Raw genomic sequence first — 23,244 nt, 5'->3', positions numbered from 1 at the left:
AAGTAATCTCATTGACTCTAACAGAACTCATAGTGCCTAAAGTTAAGCATGTGCAGGGCCTACGTACATTATGCAGAGAAGAATATGCTATGCCAATTTAGAGCACTCCTGGATTTGGAAACAACCCTTTCATGTGGGAGAAATCAAGGAAAGACTCCCAACCTTTCTTGATGGAGCACTCTAATGCAGAGTTCACAGGCTTTTCTTTGAGATACTATGGAAGTCACTTGTTCAAAGTATGCCTGTTTACATATACCCACGAAGCAGCTGTATCCACTTTATTCAACAGCAACACAGAGAGACAGCTTTATCTAGTAGACTGACATACTGTTGAGACTCTAGCTTTGAGTTCTAATAATTGATCTGCTACTTAGGGTTTGTCTACAGGGTGCTTTAGTCTGTACCAGAGGGGTGTGAAATTTTAGCCCACTAGCATATCATGCACTAATTGGCCTGTGTGGACTCTGCTGGCATGCACTAAAAATTCCCTAGTGCACATTTATGTAGATTAATAGACACTATTGAACTTTTAATGCATGCTACCAAGGTTACATGGGTCAGTTAGTGGACAGCACGCTAGTGCGGACTAAATTTACATCCATCTTGTGCAGACTAAAACACCATGTAGACAAGTCCTAAATTGTGGCCTTGAGCAAGGCACAGCCTCTGATTCTCCACCATCCCATATTTAAGGTATAACAATACTTAACTGCTTCAGAGAACTCACTGGTATTTGCACAATTTGAAAGTGACAAATGTTATATAAATATCAATGTGATAATTCCATCACTTTAAAAAGTTATTTCTGAATAAAATTTTCTTGTTTTAAATTCCGTTCACTTCTTTCTAGTATAGGACAGTCAAGTTATCCAACAAAACTCAAATGAGGCATTGGAAAAGCTCAGAAAAGCACCTGGAGTGATGGGTAGGTTTACTGTTGTAGTATCAAATATGAGGATACCTGTGTAGAATAATGTTACCATGACTTAAGGGATAAAAATGGCCTTATAAATGACTGGTAATGGTTTTAACTATGCAGATATTCATTATAACTACCTGTATATAGACTTGACAACTTGTTACATCTATGAAAGTTGGGAATATTAAGGAATTTACCCTTCCTAGAAATGATAGGACACTACATGCTTTGTGACATTTTTCAAGAGTGAATGCAAAACTCTGCCTGTAGCCATAGCTGAAATTTACAAGAGTTTTAAATAACTCAGCTAAAAGCTGCTTTTCCTGTATAAACAGTCATGGGAATGGTGAAGCAAGGGAAATTCTTTTAAGTAATCATGGGAAGAATACTGCTTTTAGTGCCTAATCGAGAGGTAGCACAGGAGGACTGTTCCAATTTCATTTCTTGAATTTTTAGTTCCCAGTTGTGAACCCAATAAAAATTTAACAAGAACAATACTGGGAATAATATTAATTCAGAAAAATCTAACAAGGTGAAAGCAACCGTAGGAATTGCTTTATGTTCCAGTTAGGGAGGAGGGGAGCAAATTCTACCGCATTAGGCTAGATTTCATCTTGTTCTCCAGTTTCCACCACAGATGTGGCAGAGAGCAATAATTCTGATAGAAAGTGGTGGTCACAATTTACTATGCTAGCAGTTTACTGTGGCTTGCTAAAATAGTATGTTGGCCTTCAGTGTGTTGAGTTTAGACTGTCCAGCAAAATAAGCATAGAGAAATTAGTGGTGGAACTGGACTGAGCTACACTACACTAACATTTTGCAAGAAGGTGGCTGAGATAAGCAAACTGATGAATAATAAGTAAATCAAATTAGAGGGAACTGGCTTTCTCACTAGTGATGTAGGCAAAATTCAGCTAGGATTGCTGGAGCTACAATTTCCTAAGATTCTATAGCTGGACAACAAAAAAGACCAACTTTATAAAGAAAAGTCCTCCAGGATTCCAGTAAAGAGGAGAAACAAAGAACATTGATAAGTGTACTGTCATATCAGTGTTCAATACTGAAGAGTAAAAATAATAATTGCAGTACTTAGAAAGAATCCAGACAACACTCTGCACTGTTCACAATCTGTATGTAGAACTAAGTCAGCTGAGTCATCTTCAGAGATCTGACTATCAGGTCCTTTGGAATGAAAAAATGTGTGTTTGTAGACATCAAGTCACTCAAGAGAAGAGGTGAGAATTGGTTCCTGTAAAATGGATATTTAGGACTGCAGGAACATCATTTCAGTCCTCCTAAAGTTCACATTTTCCATGACAAGAAACATTTCTGTTTCAGGACGATTGTTCAGCATAGTAGCTATTAATAGAACCAAAGGCTTAGGCTATGTCTACACTGCAATCAAAGGTGTGATTTGCATCACAGGTAGGCATGCCTGCACTAGCTTTAATTTAATTGGGATGCTAAAAACAGCAGTAAAGACACAGTTGCATGTACTTTAGAGTGGACTGTACAAGCCGGCTTGGTACCCTTGGGTATGTACTTACATTACTAGATTGTGCTGAAGCCCATGCTACTGCGTCTTCACTGCTATTTACAGTGTCTTAGATAAATTAAATCTAGCATGGGTACGCCTGCCAGATCTGCAAATCACACCTTCGACAGCAGATATACCCTCAGAAGCAATATCAAAGAAAAAAAATCTAGCACAGAGGTAGATTTGCTTACATAATTATATATTTTGCCTTTAAGCAATTTAACAGCTTTGTAAGAACATCTCTTAAGTTCCATGCTAGTTAACTTAACATTTGCGATACAATGTTTCTAATAACTAATTCTTCTCACCTAATACACTGAAACGAATTAGATTCATTTGTCTTTCCCTTTCCCTCCTCCCTGTTGCCAACTCATGCTACACCATTTAAAATTAGTAACATAAAAACTGAGGCAAACATATTACAAAGCACGATTCACTTACACATTACGACATGCAATAGGTTTGTAAAATCCAACTTCCTTTCCAGTAAAGTTGTTTTCATTGCCACTGTGATCCTTACAAGTAATATTTGGTGCTGGATGACATGGAACTGAGGACACAATATAGATTATTTAAATTGAGCTATAACAGGCCATGCACCATGGTGCACACTGAGATTCCAAAAATGCAGAGTGAAAGAAGTAAGAGTGAAAGAAATAAGTTCTACCTGTGCACTGAAGTGCACATAGGCACCGACTCCATGGATTGGAGCACTGATGGGGAAAAAAAAATGGTGGCAGCTCCCCTACCAGAATCTCCCCATCCCCCCAGCGCCTCCTGCCCATCAGCGGGCCAGGCAGATCAGCACCTCCCTCTTCCTCCCAGCGCCTATTGCCTGCCACAGATCAGCTGTTTCACAGCGTCAGAGGCACTGGGGGGGAGGAAGCGAGGGTGCAGCATGCTCGGGGAAGGGGGTGGAACTGGGTGGGGAAGGGGTGGAGCTGGGGTGGGAAGAAGCAGGGTGGGGCCTTGGGGGAAGGGGTGGAGTGGGGGCGGGGCCTGGGCGGAGCACCCCCTCCCTCCCAGCAGATTAGAAACTCGGCACCTATGGAAGTGCAGATTCCCAATATAATACACTGCTGGGTGTGACTGATGACTGGGTCTTTCAAAGAGATACTATAACCTGTCTTGCATTAATTTTCCCCCCAGGATAAATGTTAAGCAAACACACAAATCAGATGACTCACCTAAATGTTACAATTTCTAGATCCTTAACGTTTTTATTTTACCGTGGGAATGGCAGAAACCAGCACAGCCAACTTAAGTATTAGTTCTCTCTATGGTAAAGCATTCTAATTGCTTGAGTGCATTTTATTTGGCCAGTTTCTCCTCATCAAACTAGAGAGAAATACTGTTTCTCTTATTTTAAGTGATAACTGCTAAGGTTAAAATTAGAAAAAGTGATGTTTCCTAAAGTTTGCAGAACTCCACCTGAGTTCACAACTTGCCACTTTCTAATGCTGAAATCAGGCGTTAAGCAGGACAACATTTCAGGTTTTTTCCTTTATTTTAATTCTGACTTTCAGTACTTGTAACTTATGTCAGCCTGACAAACAATAGCCTCCAGGGGCAAGAAGATAGTGTAATCTTTTTTCTGAGATTGCCACTTAGAAACTAGACTTGGACTAAAAACTCAGTTATTAGGCAAGTCTGGTAGGTGGAATCTGAGGCAAAGGTGGACTTTTGAATGCTATGTTATACCCATTCTGGTTCTGCATGAATGTGTAATGGGCATCACTCTGTGGGAAACTCAGGTTCAGTTCCTACTCTGTCACAAATATCCTGTGGCCAAGTCACTTAAGTCTCTCAATGCCTCAGTTTCTTATCTGTAAAATGGAGATAACAGTACTACTTTATCTCACATGGGTGTTATGAAGATAAATACATTAAAGATTGGGAGGCACTCAGATACTATAGTGATGGGGGCCATATAAGTACCATAGGTAGGTAGACAGATACAAAGTTGTATTTTTGTTTAAGAAACAAAGAAGTTGAAGGTGGTTTTCTGATCTACTTAAAGAACAGGGCAGTAATTTATTCAAATGGTAAAAGCCCCAGATCATCATCCAAAATGTTGACATCACTAAGGCTCCAATCCTGCAACTCAGTGGGATTACTCATAAACTTGAAGTTAAACATCTGTGTTCACAGGATTGGTGGGGCCTAAAATGGTATTTCAGTATAGGGTCTGGAGCTTCTGGCAACCCCAATGTGATTAGATTATATGGCCACATATGGATTTAACTTTTTATTGAGATGCCACTCTGGAGGAAGAGACAACCGATGTTGCAGGGTCCATTTAGAAGACAAAGAAAGCACATAAATAGTCTGGAATTTTCTTAAAACTACCTAGAGCTGAGCAAATAATTCACAAAGAACAATTTACTTGATGAATTAATTTAGCCTCTTTCTATTAACCAAATGTCTGAACTTATAACAACTTCCTGGAGTTTCTCCGTTGTTCAAATTTACTCTGAATTAGTTGTAAATTATTCAATAGCTTGTTAGTTGTGACTGGTCTCAAGCCATATAGTATTGTTTCTGTTCACTCTTATAATCAGGAGCAGGGCTTGAAGGAGCACATGGAGCATGGAAGCTTTCAGAGCAGAGAAGATAATCGGGTTTGCAGTTTGTGTTGCCAGTTTGTTTCCTGTATGCCAGGGCTCTGATCAAGAATTGTCCCTCTGCTGTAATGAGAAATCCCCGTCCCTCCCAATATTTAATACTATATCTGTGAATGCTCCACAGTATAAGCTTGAAATTAGCTTTCTGTGGCCATCTGAGTTAGTAAAATTATCACTCAAATATTTGTGGAAAGTGAATGCCAGAGGGGTACAAACACAGACAAAGTGTATTCAGTTTTAAATTTGAGTACTCCCAGAACATTTTTTGCATTATTTGCCCAGGTCTATAACTGTCAGAGTCCACTATGTCACTCAGTCTGAGAACATCTTACAAGATGAACACTATTCTAAGTGAAATGAGTGATTAATTTAAGTATTTTTACCGGTGACACTCAGGTGAGTACCAGGTAATTTAACTCCCAACACACATGGATGTCACCTCCAGAAAAAGATAGCTTAATAACATCAAAAGTCTCCTGTAGTCGAATGCTCTCTTAAGGAGTCATAACTGAAGAACACAAAGGTCTTCAACGTGGTTCTATTTTGAATTTTGTTCTTTTAGTAAATATATACTAGATCTAAGGGGACGAGTCATTTGTTTTAATTTTTATGAAAGGAAGAAACCTAGAGTATATACATCCCAAGTCAAAGAAATCTACAGAAATCAAACAACTCCCACACCCCAAAAAAACAAACCAACCCAAACACTAAACAAACTACTGGACTTGGCTCTGCTGATTTCTGCCAGTGTTTTAAGCATTTTATTTAACACTACTTAAAACAAAATAAACCCATACAGGTTCTCTATACTTTCAATGGAACTGCATACAAAATAAATTCACAAAAAGAAAAGGAGTACTTGTGGTACCTTAGAGACTAACAAATTTATTTGAGCATAAGTTTTCGTGAGTTACAGCTCACTTGATTGGATGCATTCAGTGGAAAATACAGTGGGGAGATTTATATACACAGAGAACCTGAAACAATGGGTGTTAGCATACACACTGTAAAGAGAGTGATCACTTAAGGTGAGCTATTACCAGCAGGAGAGCGGCGGGGGGGGGGGGGGGGAGCTTTTTGTAGTGATAATCAAGGTGGGCCATTTCCAACAATTGACAAGAAGATCTGAGGAACAGTCGGGGGTGGGGAATAAACATGGGGAAATAGTTTTACTTTGTGTAATGACCCATCCACTCCCAGTCTCTATTCAAGCCTAAGTTAATTGTATCCAGTTTGCAAATTAATTCCAATTCAGCAGTCTCTCGTTGGAGTCTGTTTCTGAAGTTTTTTTGTTGAAGTATTGCCACTTTTAGGTCTGTAATTGAGTGACCAGAGAGATTGAAGTGTTCTCCAACTGGTTTTTGAATGTTATAATTCTTGACGTCTGATTTGTGTCCATTTATTCTTTTACGTAGAGACTGTCCAGTCTGACCAATGTACATGGCAGAGGGGCATTGCTGGCACATATCACATTGGTAGATGTGCAGGTGAACGAGCCTCTGATATTGTGGCTGATGTGATTAGGCCCTGTGATGATGTCCCCTGAATAGATATGTGGACACAGTTGGCAACGGGCTTTGTTGCAAGGATAGGTTCCTGGGTTAGTGGTTCTGTTGTGTGGTGTGTGGTTGCTGGTGAGTATTTGAGGTTATGGGGCAAGTGATGCTACTTTTCCACAATTTCAGCCCAGGCATGTCGGCGGAAGCACTCTATGTAGAAGTCCAGTCTGTTGTTTCGACCTTCAGGAGGAGTCCACCCAGAATCCTTCTTTTTGTAGTCTTGGTAGGAAGCTCTCTGTGGGTTAGTATGTTGTTCAGAGGCGTGTTGGAAATATTCCTTGAGTCGGAGGTCGAAAATAGGATTCTAGGTCACCACAGAACTGTGTCATGTTCCAACACACCTCTGAACAACAAGAAGGATTCTTGGTGGACTCCTCCTGAAGGCTGAAACAACAGATTGGACTTCTACATAGAGTGCTTCCGCCGACGTGCACGGGTTGAAATTGTGGAAAAGCAGCATCACTTGCTCCATAACCTCATCCGTGCAGAACACAATGCCATCCACAGCCTCAGAAACAACTCTGACATCATAATCAAAAAGGCTGACAAAGGAGGTGCTGTCGTCATCATGAATAGGTCGGAATATGAACAAGAGGCTGCTAGGCAGCTCTCCAACACCACTTTCTACAAGCCATTACCCTCTGATCCCACTGAGGGTTACCAAAAGAAACTACAGCATTTGCTCAAGAAACTCCCTGAAAAAGCACAAGAACAAATCTGCACAGACACACCCCTGGAACCCCAACCTGGGGTATTCTATCTGCTACCCAAAATCCATAAACCTGGAAATCCTGGATGCCCCATCATCTCAGGCATTGGCACCCTGACAGCAGGATTGTCTGGCTATGTAGACTCCCTCCTCAGACCCTATGCTACCAGCACTTCCCAGCTATCTTCGAGACACCACTGACTTCCTGAGGAAACTACAATCCATCAGTGATCTTCCTGAAAACACCACCCTGGCCACTATGGATGTAGAAGCCCTCTAACCAACATTCCACATAAAGATGGACTACAAGCCATCAGGAACAGTATCCCCGATAATGTCACGGCTAACCTGGTGGCTGAACTTTGTGACTTTGTCCTCACCCATAACTATTTCACATTTGAGGACAATGTATACCTTCAAATCAGCAGCATTGCTATGGGTACCCGCATGGCCCCACAGTATGCCAACATTTTTATGGCTGACTTAGAACGCTTCCTCAGCTCTCGTCCCCTAATGCCCTTACTTTACTTGCGCTACATTGATGACATCTTCATCATCTGGACCCATGGAAAAGAAGCCCTTGAGGAATTCCACCATGATTTCAACAATTTCCATCCCACCATCAACCTCAGCCTGGACCAGTCCACACAAGAGATCCACTTCCTGGACACTATGGTGCTAATACGCGATGGTCACATAAACACCACCCTATATCGGAAACCTACTGACCGCTATTCCTACCTACATGCCTCCAGCTTTCATCCAGACCTCACCACATAATCCATTGTCTACAGCCAAGCTCTACGGTACAACTGCATTTGCTCCAACCCCTCAGACAGAGACAAACACCTACAAGATCTTTTATCAAACATTCTTACAACTACAATACCCACCTGCTGAAGTGAAGAAACAGATTGACAGAGCCAGAAGAGTACCCAGAAGTCACCTACTACAGGACAGACCCAACAAAGAAAACAACAGAGTGCCACTAGCCATCACCTTCAGCCCCCAACTAAAACCTCTTCAATGTATCATCAAGCAGGATACAACCTATCCTGAAGGACGACCCATCACTCTCACAGATCTTGGGAGACAGGCCAGTCCTTGCTTACAGACAGCCCCCCAATCTGAAGCAAATACTCACCAGCAACCACACAACAGAACCACTAACCCAGGAACCTATCCTTGCAACAAAGCCCGTTGCCAACTGTGTCCACATATCTATTCAGGGGACATCATCACAGGGCCTAATCACATCAGCCACAATATCAGAGGCTCGTTCACCTGCACATCTACCAATGTGATATGTGCCAGCAATGCCCCTCTGCCATGTACATTGGTCAGACTGGACAGTCTCTACGTAAAAGAATAAATGGACACAAATCAGACGTCAAGAATTATAACATTCAAAAACCAGTTGGAGAACACTTCAATCTCTCTGGTCACTCAATTACAGACCTAAAAGTGGCAATACTTCAACAAAAAAACTTCAGAAACAGACTCCAACGAGAGACTGCTGAATTGGAATTAATTTGCAAACTGGATACAATTAACTTAGGCTTGAATAGAGACTGGGAGTGGATGGGTCATTACACAAAGTAAAACTATTTCCCCATGTTTATTCCCCACCCCCGACTGTTCCTCAGATCTTCTTGTCAATTGTTGGAAATGGCCCACCTTGATTATCACTACAAAAGCTCCCCCCCCCCCCCGCCGCTCTCCTGCTGGTAATAGCTCACCTTAAGTGATCACTCTCTTTACAGTGTGTATGGTAACACCCATTGTTTTATGTTCTCTGTGTATATAAATCTCCCCACTGTATTTTCCACTGAATGCATCCGATGAAGTGAGCTGTAGCTCACGAAAGCTTATGCTCAAATAAATTTGTTAGTCTCTAAGGTGCCACAAGTACTCCTTTTCTTTTTGCGAATACAGACTAACACGGCTGCTACTCTGAAACCTGTCAAAATGAATTCAGTAACAGTATTGTATTACATTTCAAAATAACCAAGTTGCAGGTCTAGAAGGGCACGAGTTGAACATGTTCCTTGATAAATTTCTTTGATAAGAATGTATATTAGACTTCTGAAAGCCTTACCGTATGCTGTCTGATTTGTACAATTCAGTGGTTCTTGTGTGCTATTGTCTATTTTGGGATCTTCACAAATATATGTTCAAATAATTAAGGAAAACCATTTTTTGTACTAAACTCTAACTGTTCTGTAACTCAATGTACTACACCCTCTTCACTCACCTAGGATTTGAGAGCTCTCAGTTCAGCCAGTTTTCCTTCCCCTAGTCTCATACAGCACTGAAAATAAACAGTAAACTACTCTGAATCTTAACTGTAGCAGAGCTGTTGCTTTGAAATAATATAGTAACACACGGCCCTAGGCTGCACAATTGAGTGCTGTTACCAATAACACCTGAGGGAAATATAAGTTGTTAGATTTTATAAGAAGAATGAAAAAAATCTCTATTAAAAAAGGGAAGCACCTCAAAACCAGCTTTTATTTCCTTATTTTTTAGGATGAGTGTCAATGCACACCAGTAGTCTATCAACTCATGACTGATTTGCTGTCAAGTATTTGGTTAAAAAGAGGTTCCACCTACCATCACCACCCAACAGAATGTAAAGTGATCATTTGAAAATCATAAACTGCCACACATCTACTCCAGACTAATCCTGAACAGGGACTGAATTGTAAAACTTCCTACTTATGTTACCAAAGACTGAACTCCAAGGGCCAAATAAAGCAGGATAGGAAGTCAACTTTTCCTTGCTTACCTTCCACTTTTGATCTCCATTAATGTCAGCAATTGTCAAAAACTATCAACAATTACCTTATTGGAGGGAGAGGGTGGGAGCCAGATGTGACCCCCCCTTTTAAACAGTCAATAGCTTCCCAACAGGAATATGTCACCCCCATATTTCTATGGACCACAGCCTGCAGATTCAAAACTACAGGCTGACCCCTCTCCTCCCAAATTTTGGAAATGAATTATGTCCTGCAGAACCATCACCCCGGGTGATTTTAACACTAACAAAACCGAAGGGAAACCCCCCCCCCTCAAAAATCCCAAACCCCAGGAAAGAATCCCTCCCTTCCGCATTAACCAGCTCAGTCACTCTCCTGAGCTACTGTCACTATCGAGAGCCTCTGCAATTTCCCTACTAATGGGGGCGGGGAGAAGAGACACGCAAACCATCCCAAGCAAAGGTCTTGCACCCCTTGCTCTGCCCTCACACCCAGTATGGGGGCTGATCTCAACTGCGGTTGCCGCAGAGTGGCCTGAAGAGCCGGGGGGGGGGCCCATCCCATGGATGGGGGGGGGAACTAACAAGCATCGTCACACCCCCTTTGACAGGAGCACCAGGGGCTGGCCCGGGGACACGGGGGGGGGGGAACAAAGAGAGAGAGAGAGAGACCATGCGTCACCATGGTAACCAAGCCCCCCCACCGCACCCCCCAGCCAGACTCAGGATATTGCCCCAGCCTCAGCTCGTCGCACTTGAGCGGAGGCTCCCCGCCGGCAACGCCCTCCGCGGCGACACACGCCAGCCACAGGATGCCCAGCAACCGGGCCGCCGCCGCGGCTTGACGCCTCTTCAACAGCAGGAGCCGTCGCCTCAGCCGGGCGGCCACCATCATGGAAACCAAGCCCGCCCGCCGCGGCCTCAGCCCTAGGCTGTCTCGCAGGGGAAGGACGGCTCAGCGTGCAGCTGAGTACTTTGCCCACATCAAAGATGGCTGCCATATATTGTCAATCGCGCTGAAGGCAAGCCGTGCCCTTTGCCGAGCCACCTCTGTTTCCTCTACCGCTGGAAGTCAGGCTGCCCCTATTCAAGATGGCCACCGCGTTCCCATTGTATTTAAAGCGTAGGAAGCTCGGGTGCCCTCACTCAAGGCGTCCCCTCCTCTCTATGGTTAGGAGCTCGGCTGCTGTTCCCCCAGCGCTTTGCATTGTGGGAACATGGAGGGGCTGGGCAGGCGAGGGAGCAGAAGAGCTTAGGAGGCTGGAGGAAGAATAACAAGGGAGAGGAGAGGCTGGAGAGGGAGAAAGGGCTGGGGACAAGGTAGGGAGAATGAGAAGGAAGGGGGCTGGGGACAGGAGAGAGATTAACTCCATCCTCCTTCCCCCAGGGATGAGCTGTCAGGCTGGCCAAGGAGGCTAAAGTGCTGTGTTCTAGATGCAGTCTCCCTGGAGGTGGGTTTGAATCCAATGCTGACAACAGGCCAGAGACTAGCAGAGATAAAATGAAGTTCCCCTCAATTACAAACAGGGAGTTTTTCTATCCTTTTAATGGGCATTTCAGACACAAATATGTGGGTGGAGGAAATCACATACATAGGGAAGAGGCAGCCAGTCTCTGAAAGTTAAGAAAACCAACCAACCAACCAGAGGGCATGGCAAAAAATAAAACAAACAAACAAAAAAGAAAAACCCCACCAATGTGATTTGTTGTTGTCTTAGAGGTTTGTTTTTAGAATGTTATTTAAAAAAAAAAGTCTCTAATTTTTGGCGGGATTGTGGATGGAGAGGAGCAAAAAGAGTATCTGCATCATATTTTCCTCCAGCCCAAACATTGCTCATTGGTGGGAGAGAGGTTCCTAGACACTGGGGGTTAATTTTAAGCAAAATCTCCAAGACTATAACAGGGTTCACAAAAGAACTAGATAAGTTTATGGAGGATAGGTCCATCAATGACTATTAGCCAGGATGGGCAGGGATGGTGTCCCTAGCCTCTTTTTGCTGGAAGCTGGGAATGGGTGACAGGTGATGGATCACTTGATGATTAACTGTTCTGTTCATTCCCTGGCATTGGTCACTGTCAGAAGACAGGATACTGAGTTAGATGGACCTTCGGTTTGACCCAGTTATAGCCGTTCTTCTTTTACCCGAACAAATAAAATGCAGCTAGACATTTTAGTGCTATGACATGTCAGGCAGGTTATAATTGGTTCTAGCTGACACCCAGAAGGTACATTCTTTTCCTGCAGCTAGGTATTATACAAAAAGGTACAAAATTGTGTTCTACTTTTCAGAATGTTAAAGAAAAAACTAATGATTCCTATTGATCACTATAAATGACAAACACATTAACATCAGTAAATATCTAGGCCCTGTCCAGACTAGTTTTCCCACCATACAGTTTTTTTTCAAAAGAATTTAAAATCAACATCTGGAAATACAGATTAAGCAAATGTCCCAGACTCCAAAATGTGGTTTTCAATGAGTTATGTCCAATCCACAATGGCCAAAATGACATGTGCTTAACCAAACTCATTTAAACCTGCATTAAAAACAGTTCCTTAACATTAGAAAAACTGTAGTGTAGACATGACATCAGGCTCCCCGAAACCACAAATTCCAAATCCCAACAGGGTCATCTCTAGCCATCATTTTTCTATTCAAGGATCACAGAGTACTTCACAAATTTTAATAAATACAGAACTTATCTACACACTGGGGATTCTTGCACCAATGTACCTGCACCTGTCCAAATCCCTAGTGTCGATATACTGCACTACCATAAAAGAGTCTTGCTGTTTCAAACTATGTCATATTGGTGCGGCATCAGTTTTCAGCTGCTGAATTGGATAAAGGTGCTATAGAAATGCAAAGAATTATTACAAAGTACTTGTTCAAATACAAACATCATATTACCTACCTTGTCCTCTTTTTTAATTTATTTCACATACATCTAGAGTTTATCTCTTACAGTGTTGAAGAAAACAAGTCAAGCCTTCAATTACAAGTCAGCACCTCTGAAAACAGTTTGGTTTTATAATGGTGGGTCACATTTTTACACTTCGAGATTATTTACCATCCAAGATGAATGGTAATACTTGCTCTTATCTGCCTGTCTTCACCTCAGCTAACTAGAGAATTTTCATGAATGTAAAAGAAGTAGGGATCAATTTTTGAACCATAAATAATGTAAAGAGTCGTTTCTGGATTTATTTTATTTTGGAACACAGTATGACTTAGGCACTAAGGTAATACAAACGATAATAATAATATAGTATGTTTGTGTGTCACTGTTCTCTCTGGGTAGAATCAGAATGGCTCAACTGTGTGTCCAAGTCCCTATACTGCTGATGGCTAATGGCCATTCCTCTTTAGTTGGAGTGGTAGGAGCTAGTGCCTTTAAAGCAGGACAAGGCGATTCTAACAATGTTGCTGTTGTGAAGTTCCAAGCAAGTGCAGCTTTCAGGTACGACAGCCATGAAATCCTAGCTAGCCACTGATTTGTTGCGCTATGAAGATCTGATCAACCCTTTCCAACAGCCTCTTCTAAAACTACATTTTCTTTTCATCCAGATTTTTATGCACTATGTTTATAGGTACCTCAGAAAGTTCTTTGTCAAACATATCACCAGCCTAAAGTCTTTTGAATTTTTGCTTGGCTTTGTGTCCTCTTTCTATTTCCTTTTTATTACAGTCAGTGAACCCCTGAATTCCAAATGGCAACTCTGAGTGACTGTCCATGGACACACTGAAATACCATGTTTTCAAGGACAATACAAAGCTTCCATCCAAGGCTCCAATCCTGCATGTGCTCAGGGTATTGCCAACTCCAAACATCCAGAAATCATGTGATTGGCTTAAAACTTATAAGATTTTTTTTTTAAATCTTTGGATTCATTTTATTAAGGGTGCATTTGGGTCATATTTTTAAGTTTTCCCCCACAGCCATGAGGACTAGAAATTTACTTATTTTTTGTCTTTATTTTTTTTAAATGAAAGCTGAGATTCTCCCCTAATCACCTGAATCCAGGAGCTGGGGCTTTAAGAAAACCAACGCATATTAGGAGAGCTGACTTTTTTACTTTTGCTATGATGAGCGGTGGCATTGAAATCAATGGGGCTGGGCGTGGTAGTAAAGCTCAGCCTGTGTGTAAGTGTTAGCAGGATCAGGGGCCAGCCAATATGGTCCTCAGGCAATGAGAGACCCTAGTTAAAGGCCGCTCGGCTGCAGGGCCAGCCCTGGTATGAGTTCAAGAATATGTTTACATGCTGGAAATGAAAGGACCCATTTCTTTCACTCCCCCCAGCTTCTCCATCCCCCATCGTCCCCTTTGCTTGGGAATAATTTGTGCTTTTCTGGTTCTTCTTGCCCTCTTGTCTCCCTCCACTCCTTCCCCCCCCCCCTTCCTATTTCTCTCCCTGCCCCCCTTTCCCCCTCCCGAGTCCCCCTGCCCTGCGCTGAGCCCCGCACGGAGCTCGCCCGCAGCGCTGCGGGAATGTGCGTACGCGGCGCTCGCCCGCCTGATTTCCTGTGTGGCAGGTGACGGTGAGGTGCGGTCAAAATCCAGCCGCTCGTTTCCGCCCAGGTGAGAGCACAGAGCAGACGGCGACCCGGGAGCAGCCAGGCCTTTTGCAACCTGCCTCTGCGGACCAGGTATTACGCTCGGGGGCAGCTTGGCTTCCCCACAGGTTGGGACCCCCCGCCCCTTGTCCGTTTCCTGCCCCCTCGCTGGTTAATGCTCCCGAGGGTAGGAGGGGGAATGAACAGCGGCTGGGACTGGGCAAGTCAGGAGCTTCCTGAAAGTTTGAGTTTCACCGATCCCCACCGGTCAGCCCCCCAAACCTACTGAAATTCGGGCAGGACTGGCTTTGGCTCTGCAAAGCCCCGATGAGCCAGGGGCTGAGCTATCGGTCTAGGCACTTTTTATAGTGCCACAATCAACATAGTTTTAAAATACTTCCAGTCAGGGATAGTTCAGATTCAAGGCCCGTTGCAGCAGCAGCCCCACTGGTTCCAAAGGGGTTTGGCCAGCTGGTTCTGGTTTTAACTCCATGCTCTGTCCAAGACCTGCTTGGTTTGGAAATGGGGAGCTGATCACTTTCTGACAGGTTTCAGGGTAGCAGCCGTGTTAGTCTGTATTCGCAAAAAGAAAAGGAGTACTCGTGGCACCTTAGAGACTAACAAATTTATTTGAGCATAAGCTTTCATGAGCTACAGCTCACTTCATTGGATGCATCCAACGAAGTGAGCTGTAGCTCACGAAAGCTTACGCTCAAATAAATTTGTTAGTCTTGATCACTTTCTGTCACTCTGGAAATGATCAGATGCCTCTGTCATAGGCTTAGTTTGGGGGGGCAGAAATGACATGTGGGTGGCACTTGGGGTCATGTGCCACCCCCAGATTTCTGCCTTCCGTTTATCACAGGGGTTTTCAAACTGGGGATGGGGCATGGAGGAACGTTTGGCGGGGTGTGGTGGTGCCAGGCAGCTCAGGCCAGCCCCTTGTGGCAGGGCTTGGAGATAGGGTTGCCAACTTTATAATATTTAAAAAACAGACTTTGGGTGTTCAGTCAGTAGATTTGATTGGATAGGTTTCCTTTTCGACCACTTTTTTGGTCGAAAACCAGACACTTGGCCGCCCTCTCCAAGCCCTGCCGTGTGGGACTGTTCTGAGCTGCCTGGAGTCGCCGCTCAGCCCCCTGCGTGTTCCTCCACACATCCCCTCCCTGAGCTTGAAAACCTCTGTGCTAAATGGAAGACAGAGATATGGGGGGCACGTGGCCCTGTGTTCCCTCCCCATGTGTCAACTCTGGTTTGTGGGGGCAATACTTCCCCATATTCCCCCCAGTCTCCATTCCTGCTGCATGTGAGTAGATGTAGCTGCCAGGATGTAAAGGGCTCTTTATTTTTACATCTGAGGAAAAATAGTTTGATTATTGTGGGGGGATTGGGAGGAGAAAGTAAAACCTTTATCTGCACCTCTCCAGTTTTCCGTGTATTCTCTTTTCACATTTTTTCATAGGTGCTGAGTGCCACTACCTCTCATGGATTCGGCTGAAGTTTTTGGTGCTCAGCACTTCTGAAAGCCAGGCCCCATGTGTCTTTAAATATAGGCTTCATCTCCAATGCAAACGAGATATGTTTTTTCCACCAAGACATCTATCTCAATGTAAAGTCCTAGTGGAGACAATACACTGTAATTTTTAACTCAATGTAGCTAGTCAAGGTAACAGCTACCTGTGCCTTGACTCCACTAGGACTTTACATTGAGATAGATATCTTGGTGGAAAAAACACATCTCTTCTGCTGTGAAGATACAGCCATAAATTTGTGGCAGGAACTGTCCATATTTCTGTGTATTGTACACCACTGAGTATGCTTTTTGTCTTAAACAATAACCTGATGAAAGTCTTGTTTTTTAAGGCCATAATTCTTTCCTGATTAGGTGTGTGGGCTCCTGGACTGTGTAAGGTAACACATTATCCTGCCACAGGGCTGTATAAAATAGCTTCTTTCCTTCTGAAGGATTCCAGAGTTGTTCAGAAAATTCTATGCACTTTGGGACAGGACACTATATCTTTGCCAGGTCTTAACTATTTCTAGTATAGTAATGTTGTTTAGGGGTGTGATCTTTTTTGTGTGACACTTATATACTAGCAAAAACTCTAGTGTAGCTGCAGGCATAAAAGTGCTTTTTCTGATGTAACTTATTTCACTTGCCAAACTGGTATAAGTTATACTGTCAAAAGCACTTTTTTGCCTATATAAGCTGTGTCCGCACTAGGATTTGCCTGTATTGCTATACTGGTGAACCTTTTGTTAGTGTAGATCTGGTCTACATCTGTGTTTGGACAGTACCTAACACATTTTGGATGTTACTGCAATTTAAATTGGAGTGTCACACCCTGCAGACCTGAGTGCATTGCACATGCCATGAGCTCCTTGCATTCTTCTGTGAAATGTTTGCTGGGGGGGTTTGCAGATAGCTGGCTGGTCACATGATACTGTCCTTCCTTGTTTCCAGTTGCTAAATTGCACTGAAAAATGCTGAAAACTTTCCAAATATTACATAACCATGTGAGCAATTGCTGTAGTTGCAGCAAAGACATTGTTCAGTTGCGAATCAGAGGGGAGGTGCCCATGAGATAACTTAAAACATGGAAAGGTTTGAGAACCCATGAACTACACTGTTTGCTTGTGTATAAACAGACCATTTGGAATCAGGGATGTATCTTTTGCTATCTCCATAAAAAACTGCCCAAATCTGACCAAGTTTGAAAAATCCTACTGGCCCTGGAACCGAAAGCACCTGTGCTCTTAGTGGCACCCTGCCGGGCCCAGGCAGTGTGAAGAAAAGTTTTCTGATTAGAATGCAGAGGAGACAAGAGCTGGCTTGCAGGGGATAAAACCAGGGCCAGATTAACACATAGGCAAGCTACTCATGTGTCTAGGGCCCAATCCTGAGTGATGCTGAGACCCCGTGCATCAGGTTGCAATGGCATTCACTCAAATTTGGCCTGGCTGCCCCATCATCCTGGGTGGCATGGGACAACATGAGCAGAAGTGCAACCCTGTGGTTTCCTAGGGCTCAGTGATGGCTAATCCAGCCCTGGATGAGTTGGAAGGGCAGTATAAAATGGAACAAGAAGCCTGGTAGGAGAGCCTAGGATTGGAAGCTAGAGAGCATGGGAGATGGAGTGGAAACTGGGGTGGAAGCAAAGAGGAGGAGACGAGAGAAAAGGAGCCGGGGGATAGAGAGAGAACTGTGAATGGTTCGGCAAGAAGACCAGGACTTAGAACAGGTGAGGAGCCGAGGACAAAAAGCCTGAGGAGGTGAGACTAGAACCAGCAAGGTGAGGAGAATGGGATGGGGAGGAAACAGGACTGGGACAGACAGACTGTATATGAGGATCACTTCAACTGCCACCTGTTGGTGCTTGTGCAATAGCTCTTAGCAGCTCCAGTCAACAGTTTAAGGCTGTAAGTGGAAATTTTCATTTGATTCTTTTTCTCCTGGGCTCTTCTGCATATTTGGTGGAGCCAAAAGGACACTCCCATTTTTTTCTGCTTTAATCCTCTTGAATTCTTACCCCATGTCATAACTACTGTCCTTCCACCCACTACAACACAAACATGATTCACCTTCAAGACAATATCAACACAAGCCTCTAGATGAAGTGGTTCTTGAATATGTGCTGCTTCCTTAGTGAGTCTTCAGGTTTCCTGCCAGATTGGATTTATTTTGTGGTGTGACAGCTCCTGTGTTTGAGCTGTCATTAAGGTGTTTTCCAGTTACTTCCACAATGGGATTGTTTTGCAGCTCCTATGAATCGTGTTTGAGTGTGGGGCAGGTAAAATTGCCCTGTTTGATAAACCTCATAAGATACTTTCAAACTTAGCAAGGTCAGGCCTGTAATATAGGAGAAAGTGGTGTTGGTGCTTCAGTCTGTTGTATTTTCTTCTGAGTTGATTCAGGACCAAAGCCCAGTGTGGAATTAGGGGGGGATTGTTGCAAAAGTGTCACAAAACTCTCCTCAGGGGCTGGTTGTTAATGAATTAATCTTTTTTTTTTTGAGTTGACTCTGTCTCTTAAGCAATCTGCTGGAAGGTATAACTTAGTTTACACTTGGTTCCTTAGTTGATTTATTTATTTTTAACTTCATCTAGATTATTCTGACTGATTCCAAAGAGATCAATTCACCATGCCTGAAAATCCTGCAGCAGGTAGATATTTTAAGAATAATTATCTTTGTTGAGTAGTGGGAGAATTATGAGCCAGAATTCTAATCTTATTATTTTGGGATTTATCAGATAAGCAGCAGGTGTTACAAATTCTTGATCGACTGCAAATGAAACTGCGAGAGAGAGGGGAGACATCACAGAATGAAAACCTGACTATTTTATGTAACACACTCAGAAGCCCTTTGTTTAATCAGATACTGACCCTTCAGCAGTCTATCAAGCAACTGAAGGAGCAAGTAAGTTGAAAGTCACCTTTTTTGGCTATTCTATTGGCTATATTTATTTAGGAATTTAAAATACGGTACGTAGGCGTGTGTCACTGGGGATGCTGCCATTTGGCTTTATAAACTGTGACTGGAGTGACTGAATGTTCTGTTTTCCACCACCTTGGTATTTAACTGGGCTATGGCTCCGATAAATGTAGGATCTGAGTGCCTGGCATGCTCACCTGTACACCCAGTTCAAGTCATAGGGCTAGCTGAACCAGGCACATGAACTTTTAAAATCAGGAATTAATTCTGCATGCCCTGGGTGCCAGTGAGCTCTGCAGGTGTCCTGTCATTATCCATATGGCTATAGAAGACAATTTTACCTGTAAATGCAAATACATCTAGGAGCACAGTTTGTGGCAAGTGCATAATGAATGAATACCTGGAATATTCAGAATCAGTATTCAACAAGTTGATTTTGTTCAGGTTCCTTTTAAACACACTCCTGAACGAGAGTCTTTCTCCTGCTTGGCATGTCAACATTTGTAATTCCCAGGGGAAAGCCTCTGCATTTGTTAGTTGACTTGTGTTGCTATAAATTGCATTCCAGCTCCTAGCAATTATAGCTTGTGCAATCTGTTGCTTGTGGACCATGCCCGACCAGGGGGAACATGGTAAACGTGGCCTGTGAACTGGAGAAAGCATAAGTGGCTCTTCTGCTGTTTGTTCGGCTTTCCTGAGCACTTGAGTGGTAACACGCTTTGACTGAAATAACTGAATAGAGGAATGATCATGAGACCTGGGATAAAATTTTCAGAAATGCCTAGGTGTCTTAGCATAAGTCCTGTTGACTTTCAGTGAGACTTAAGTCAGGTCTATATTACAAACTATTACCAGCATAGCTATATTGATCAGGAGTACAATGAGATGTGATTTGTGACCGCCATAGCTGTGCCAGCAAAGGCCCCTTGTGTAGATGCAATTATACTGGCAAAATTGTGCTTTTGCCAGGATAGTTATACTGGCAGATAAGCCAGTATAGTTTATTTGGCTAAGTTTTGCCACTATAAGCTGTGTCCACACTAGGCTATAGACAGACTGGCAAAGCCTTCCAAGTGTAGACCTGGCCTTAGGTACCTAAGTCTCTTTTGAACATGGGACTTAGGCCTATGTGACCAAGGTGCATTTGAAAATTTAACCTGTAGTCTGAAGGCTATTTCAACACTCCTTCTACATGTGTTTAGCTCCTGGGGAGGAGAGGGGAAAAACAGGAGAGTAGGAAAAGACAAAGAGGGGTGTAATACATATAGGGAGAATGAAATGGAAGGAAACCGAGAGAATATTTTTTTCATTTAAAAAATAGTTGAAACATGGAGGGATTGTATTTTTTTAATTCTTTTTTTAATACCAAAGGAACTGTTTTGACTATTGCTGCTGTCATGCTGCATTTCTTTTTCTGTCTCCAGCTGATTCAGCATTCTTTCTGCCTCTTTTTCTTTTTCCTCCTGTTTTTATTTTGTGCACAAATTAGATGTCGTCCCGTAGTACGTGCCTGTTCCTGTTAGTCCTTTCACACACTTGGTGAAATAGTTTAGGCAATCCTGATGTATGTACTAGGTATTAATATTCTGATTTAAATGCTGATAAATTGTTTATATGGCTGGTTTTGTACAAAATCTTATACCTGCAAATCTGTTTTTATATTGGATTTGTACTTTTGCAGGATGGTATTTGACTAAATATTTCTGCTTGTTTTTAACAGCTCAATTACATGCCTTCAGACCGTTCGGTGGACTTTAATTTTACTAAGAGAGGGTTACTAGTATTTGATGCTGACAGATCCATTGCTAATGGGAATGCGTATATGGCTTATAATTCATCTGGACCCAGAGTAGATCCACTCACTCCAAAACTAGGAGCTGATGAATTAAATAAGATGATCCAACAAATGGCAAAGGTAAAATCCTGTCATCGCCAGTGTGTTTAAACTTATTTTCAACAAATGTCAATTCTTTTGCATACATTGTGTTGCAATAGATTGCCAAACATAACTTTCTGTACTATCTTGGGGGGTGGTGTCTTATAACTCAGTAAGAGAGTAGAGTTGGTTGGGATTCCTCTCCCCCTCCCCCCGGTGGAAAAACATTGACAAAAATGGAAAATATTTTATTTTTGTTGGCTTTCTTTTTTTTTAATCTTATAATCAATACCCCAAAACAGAAAAACTTCAGTTGGCAAAAACCATATTTATTTTGCCCCTTGATGAAATTTCATGGGAAATAGATGTTTCCTGAAAAAATTTCAGTTTTTAATTTTACCTGCTGAATAGGAGAGATATAAACCGTGGAAGTGATTAAAAATATTTTATATACCCCTTAATTTAATTTTAATACAGCTTGATTTTAAAACCTAGTCAGACTGATACTAACTTCATGAACATAGATAGTGTAGCACGGGTGGCCAACCTGACCCTGAGAAGGAGCGAGAATTTACCGATGTACATTGCCAAAGATCCACCGTAATAAGTCAGCAGCCCCCAATGAACGAGCTTCCCTCCCTCCTCGCACCTCCTGATCAGCTGTTTCTTGGCATGCAGGAGGTTTGGAGGGGGAGTGGGAGGAACGAGGGAATAGCAGGCTCAGGGGAGGGGATGGGAAGGGGTGGAGTGGGGGCAGGACCTGTGGCAGAGCCAGGGGTTGAGCAATGAGCACCTCCCAGCACATTGGAAAGTTGGCGCCCGTAGCTCCAGCCCCAGAGTCGGTGCCTACGCAAGGAGTCACATGTGGCTCTGAAGCCGTAGGTGGGCCACCCCTGGTGTAGCATATTAGTGTAGCAGAGCCATTATTGTATAGGCACAGGGATCCAACCATGTAGGACTGGGCCTATCCTATGCATTTAGAACTGGGCATTATTTTCATCAGTAGGGTTAATTGGTTAGTCATTCCTTTCTATATTAAATATTGACTATCTTAATGTAACTGTAGTGTTTTACAAGCTAAATCTTTTACTGGTTGAGTTAAAGACTGAACATTATTTTAAATAAAACAGATGTGATTAAAGTATTTTTTTCATGGGTATTTTATACCAGTAAACGCACCCAGAAACTCTGTACTGGAGGGAAAAAATATGTATTTAAAAACCATAGCCTTTGGATGCCGAGCTAAAAACTAACCCTTTTTAAAGCAAAAAGCAGCCAAAAGACAAGTTATTTGGTTTAGTTATGCAGTGTTTCCAGAAATTCTAAATAAACTGCATTAATCAGCATTTTGTTCATACTTTTTGTCCAGTTTGGAATTCATCTCATAATGTGAATGAAGTGTGAAAGCAGCTCTTAAATTTCCTGAGGGTTCAGAACCTTGGGCTGCCTGTATATACTGCATTCTGTTATATGAAAAATAAATAGGAGAGGTTTATAGAAGTAACATATGTTCAAAATTCTGAATTTTTTTTAAAGAAGGGAAGAGACTAGTTCTTCTTGTACTCATAAATTTTAAACAAGATCATTCTACTGTGTTGAAAATTAACTTTTTTTTATTAGGGCAGGCAAATAGAATATATAGATATAGAAAAACCATCTGTTGGAGGTCTTGGTTTTAGTGTGATTGCCCTTAAAAATCAAATCGTGGGAGAAGCTGGTATCTTTGTCAAGGAAATCCAGCCAGGAAGCATAGCTGCCAGGTAAGAATATGCATATTTGTGTTTTATTAACCTTTATTTTTAAAAATCCCCCTTCAGAAGTGCAGCAAAATTATGATTTTGCATGTTTAAAAAAACAATTGCAAGAAAAACACTGGCTAAGATTTAAAAAAATGACTAATAATTTTGGGTATGTAGTGTTGTTGTAGATGTGTTGTCCCAGGATATTAGACACACAAGGTGGGTGAGGTAATATCTTTTATTGGACCAACTTCCTTTGGTGAGAGAAGCAAGCTTTCTGAGCTTATACAGAGCTCTTCTCCGGTCTGGGAAATGAACTCAAGAGTGTCACAGCTACAGCAGATGAAACCACATTCTTGATCATTTATGTTGATTTCTGATCATGAAATCATTCCCCAAACAACCTCAGGAGATACTCTACAACCTCATCCCCCAGGGACCTTCTACATGGTTCCCAAGATACATAAACAAGAGAACCCAGGCAGACCCATCCTATCTGGCCACAGCATCTTACTGAAGGCATATTGAGACTT

General features: G+C 42.5%; 2 protein-coding genes across 13 annotated transcripts in view; one reads left to right on the top strand and one right to left on the bottom strand.

The window, feature by feature from the left end:
• Positions 1-11,192, bottom strand: part of TM2D1 (TM2 domain containing 1) — a 42,806-nt gene extending 31,614 nt beyond the window's left edge. The window contains exons 1-3 of one of the 5 annotated variants that reach the window (XR_005294359.2): positions 10,838-11,177; positions 9,447-9,520; positions 2,898-3,006 (exon numbers count right to left, since the gene is read on the bottom strand). Coding sequence is in view for 3 of the 5 variants with exons in the window: in XM_038412506.2 (XP_038268434.1) it covers positions 2,898-3,006; positions 9,447-9,520; positions 10,838-11,001 (347 nt within the window). In the remaining 2 variants the exon portion in view is untranslated. Of the gene's footprint in view, positions 1-2,897; positions 3,007-9,446; positions 9,521-10,837 lie in introns of all 5 variants that reach the window. The other 4 variants (XR_005294357.2, XM_038412506.2, XM_043520336.1 and 1 more) reach the window with 4 other exon arrangements.
• Positions 11,193-11,299: 107 nt separating this feature from the next.
• PATJ (PATJ crumbs cell polarity complex component) overlaps positions 11,300-23,244 on the top strand; it is a 222,934-nt gene continuing 210,989 nt past the window's right edge. For 2 of the 8 annotated variants that reach the window (XM_038412968.2, XM_038412964.2), the window contains exons 1-5: positions 14,207-14,756; positions 18,771-18,827; positions 18,915-19,081; positions 20,817-21,011; positions 22,593-22,732. In XM_038412968.2, coding sequence (XP_038268896.1) covers positions 18,806-18,827; positions 18,915-19,081; positions 20,817-21,011; positions 22,593-22,732 — 524 coding nt within the window. In that variant the 5' untranslated portion in view covers positions 14,207-14,756; positions 18,771-18,805. Of the gene's footprint in view, positions 11,427-14,204; positions 14,757-18,770; positions 18,828-18,914; positions 19,082-20,816; positions 21,012-22,592; positions 22,733-23,244 lie in introns of those variants that run through there. The other 6 variants (XM_038412965.2, XM_038412967.2, XM_043520335.1 and 3 more) reach the window with 5 other exon arrangements.

Source organism: Dermochelys coriacea, chromosome 8 (genome assembly GCF_009764565.3).
Source record: "Dermochelys coriacea isolate rDerCor1 chromosome 8, rDerCor1.pri.v4, whole genome shotgun sequence".
In the NCBI taxonomy this organism is placed as follows: domain Eukaryota; kingdom Metazoa; phylum Chordata; order Testudines; family Dermochelyidae; genus Dermochelys; species Dermochelys coriacea.
This window is presented reverse-complemented; position numbering and strand designations above follow the sequence as displayed.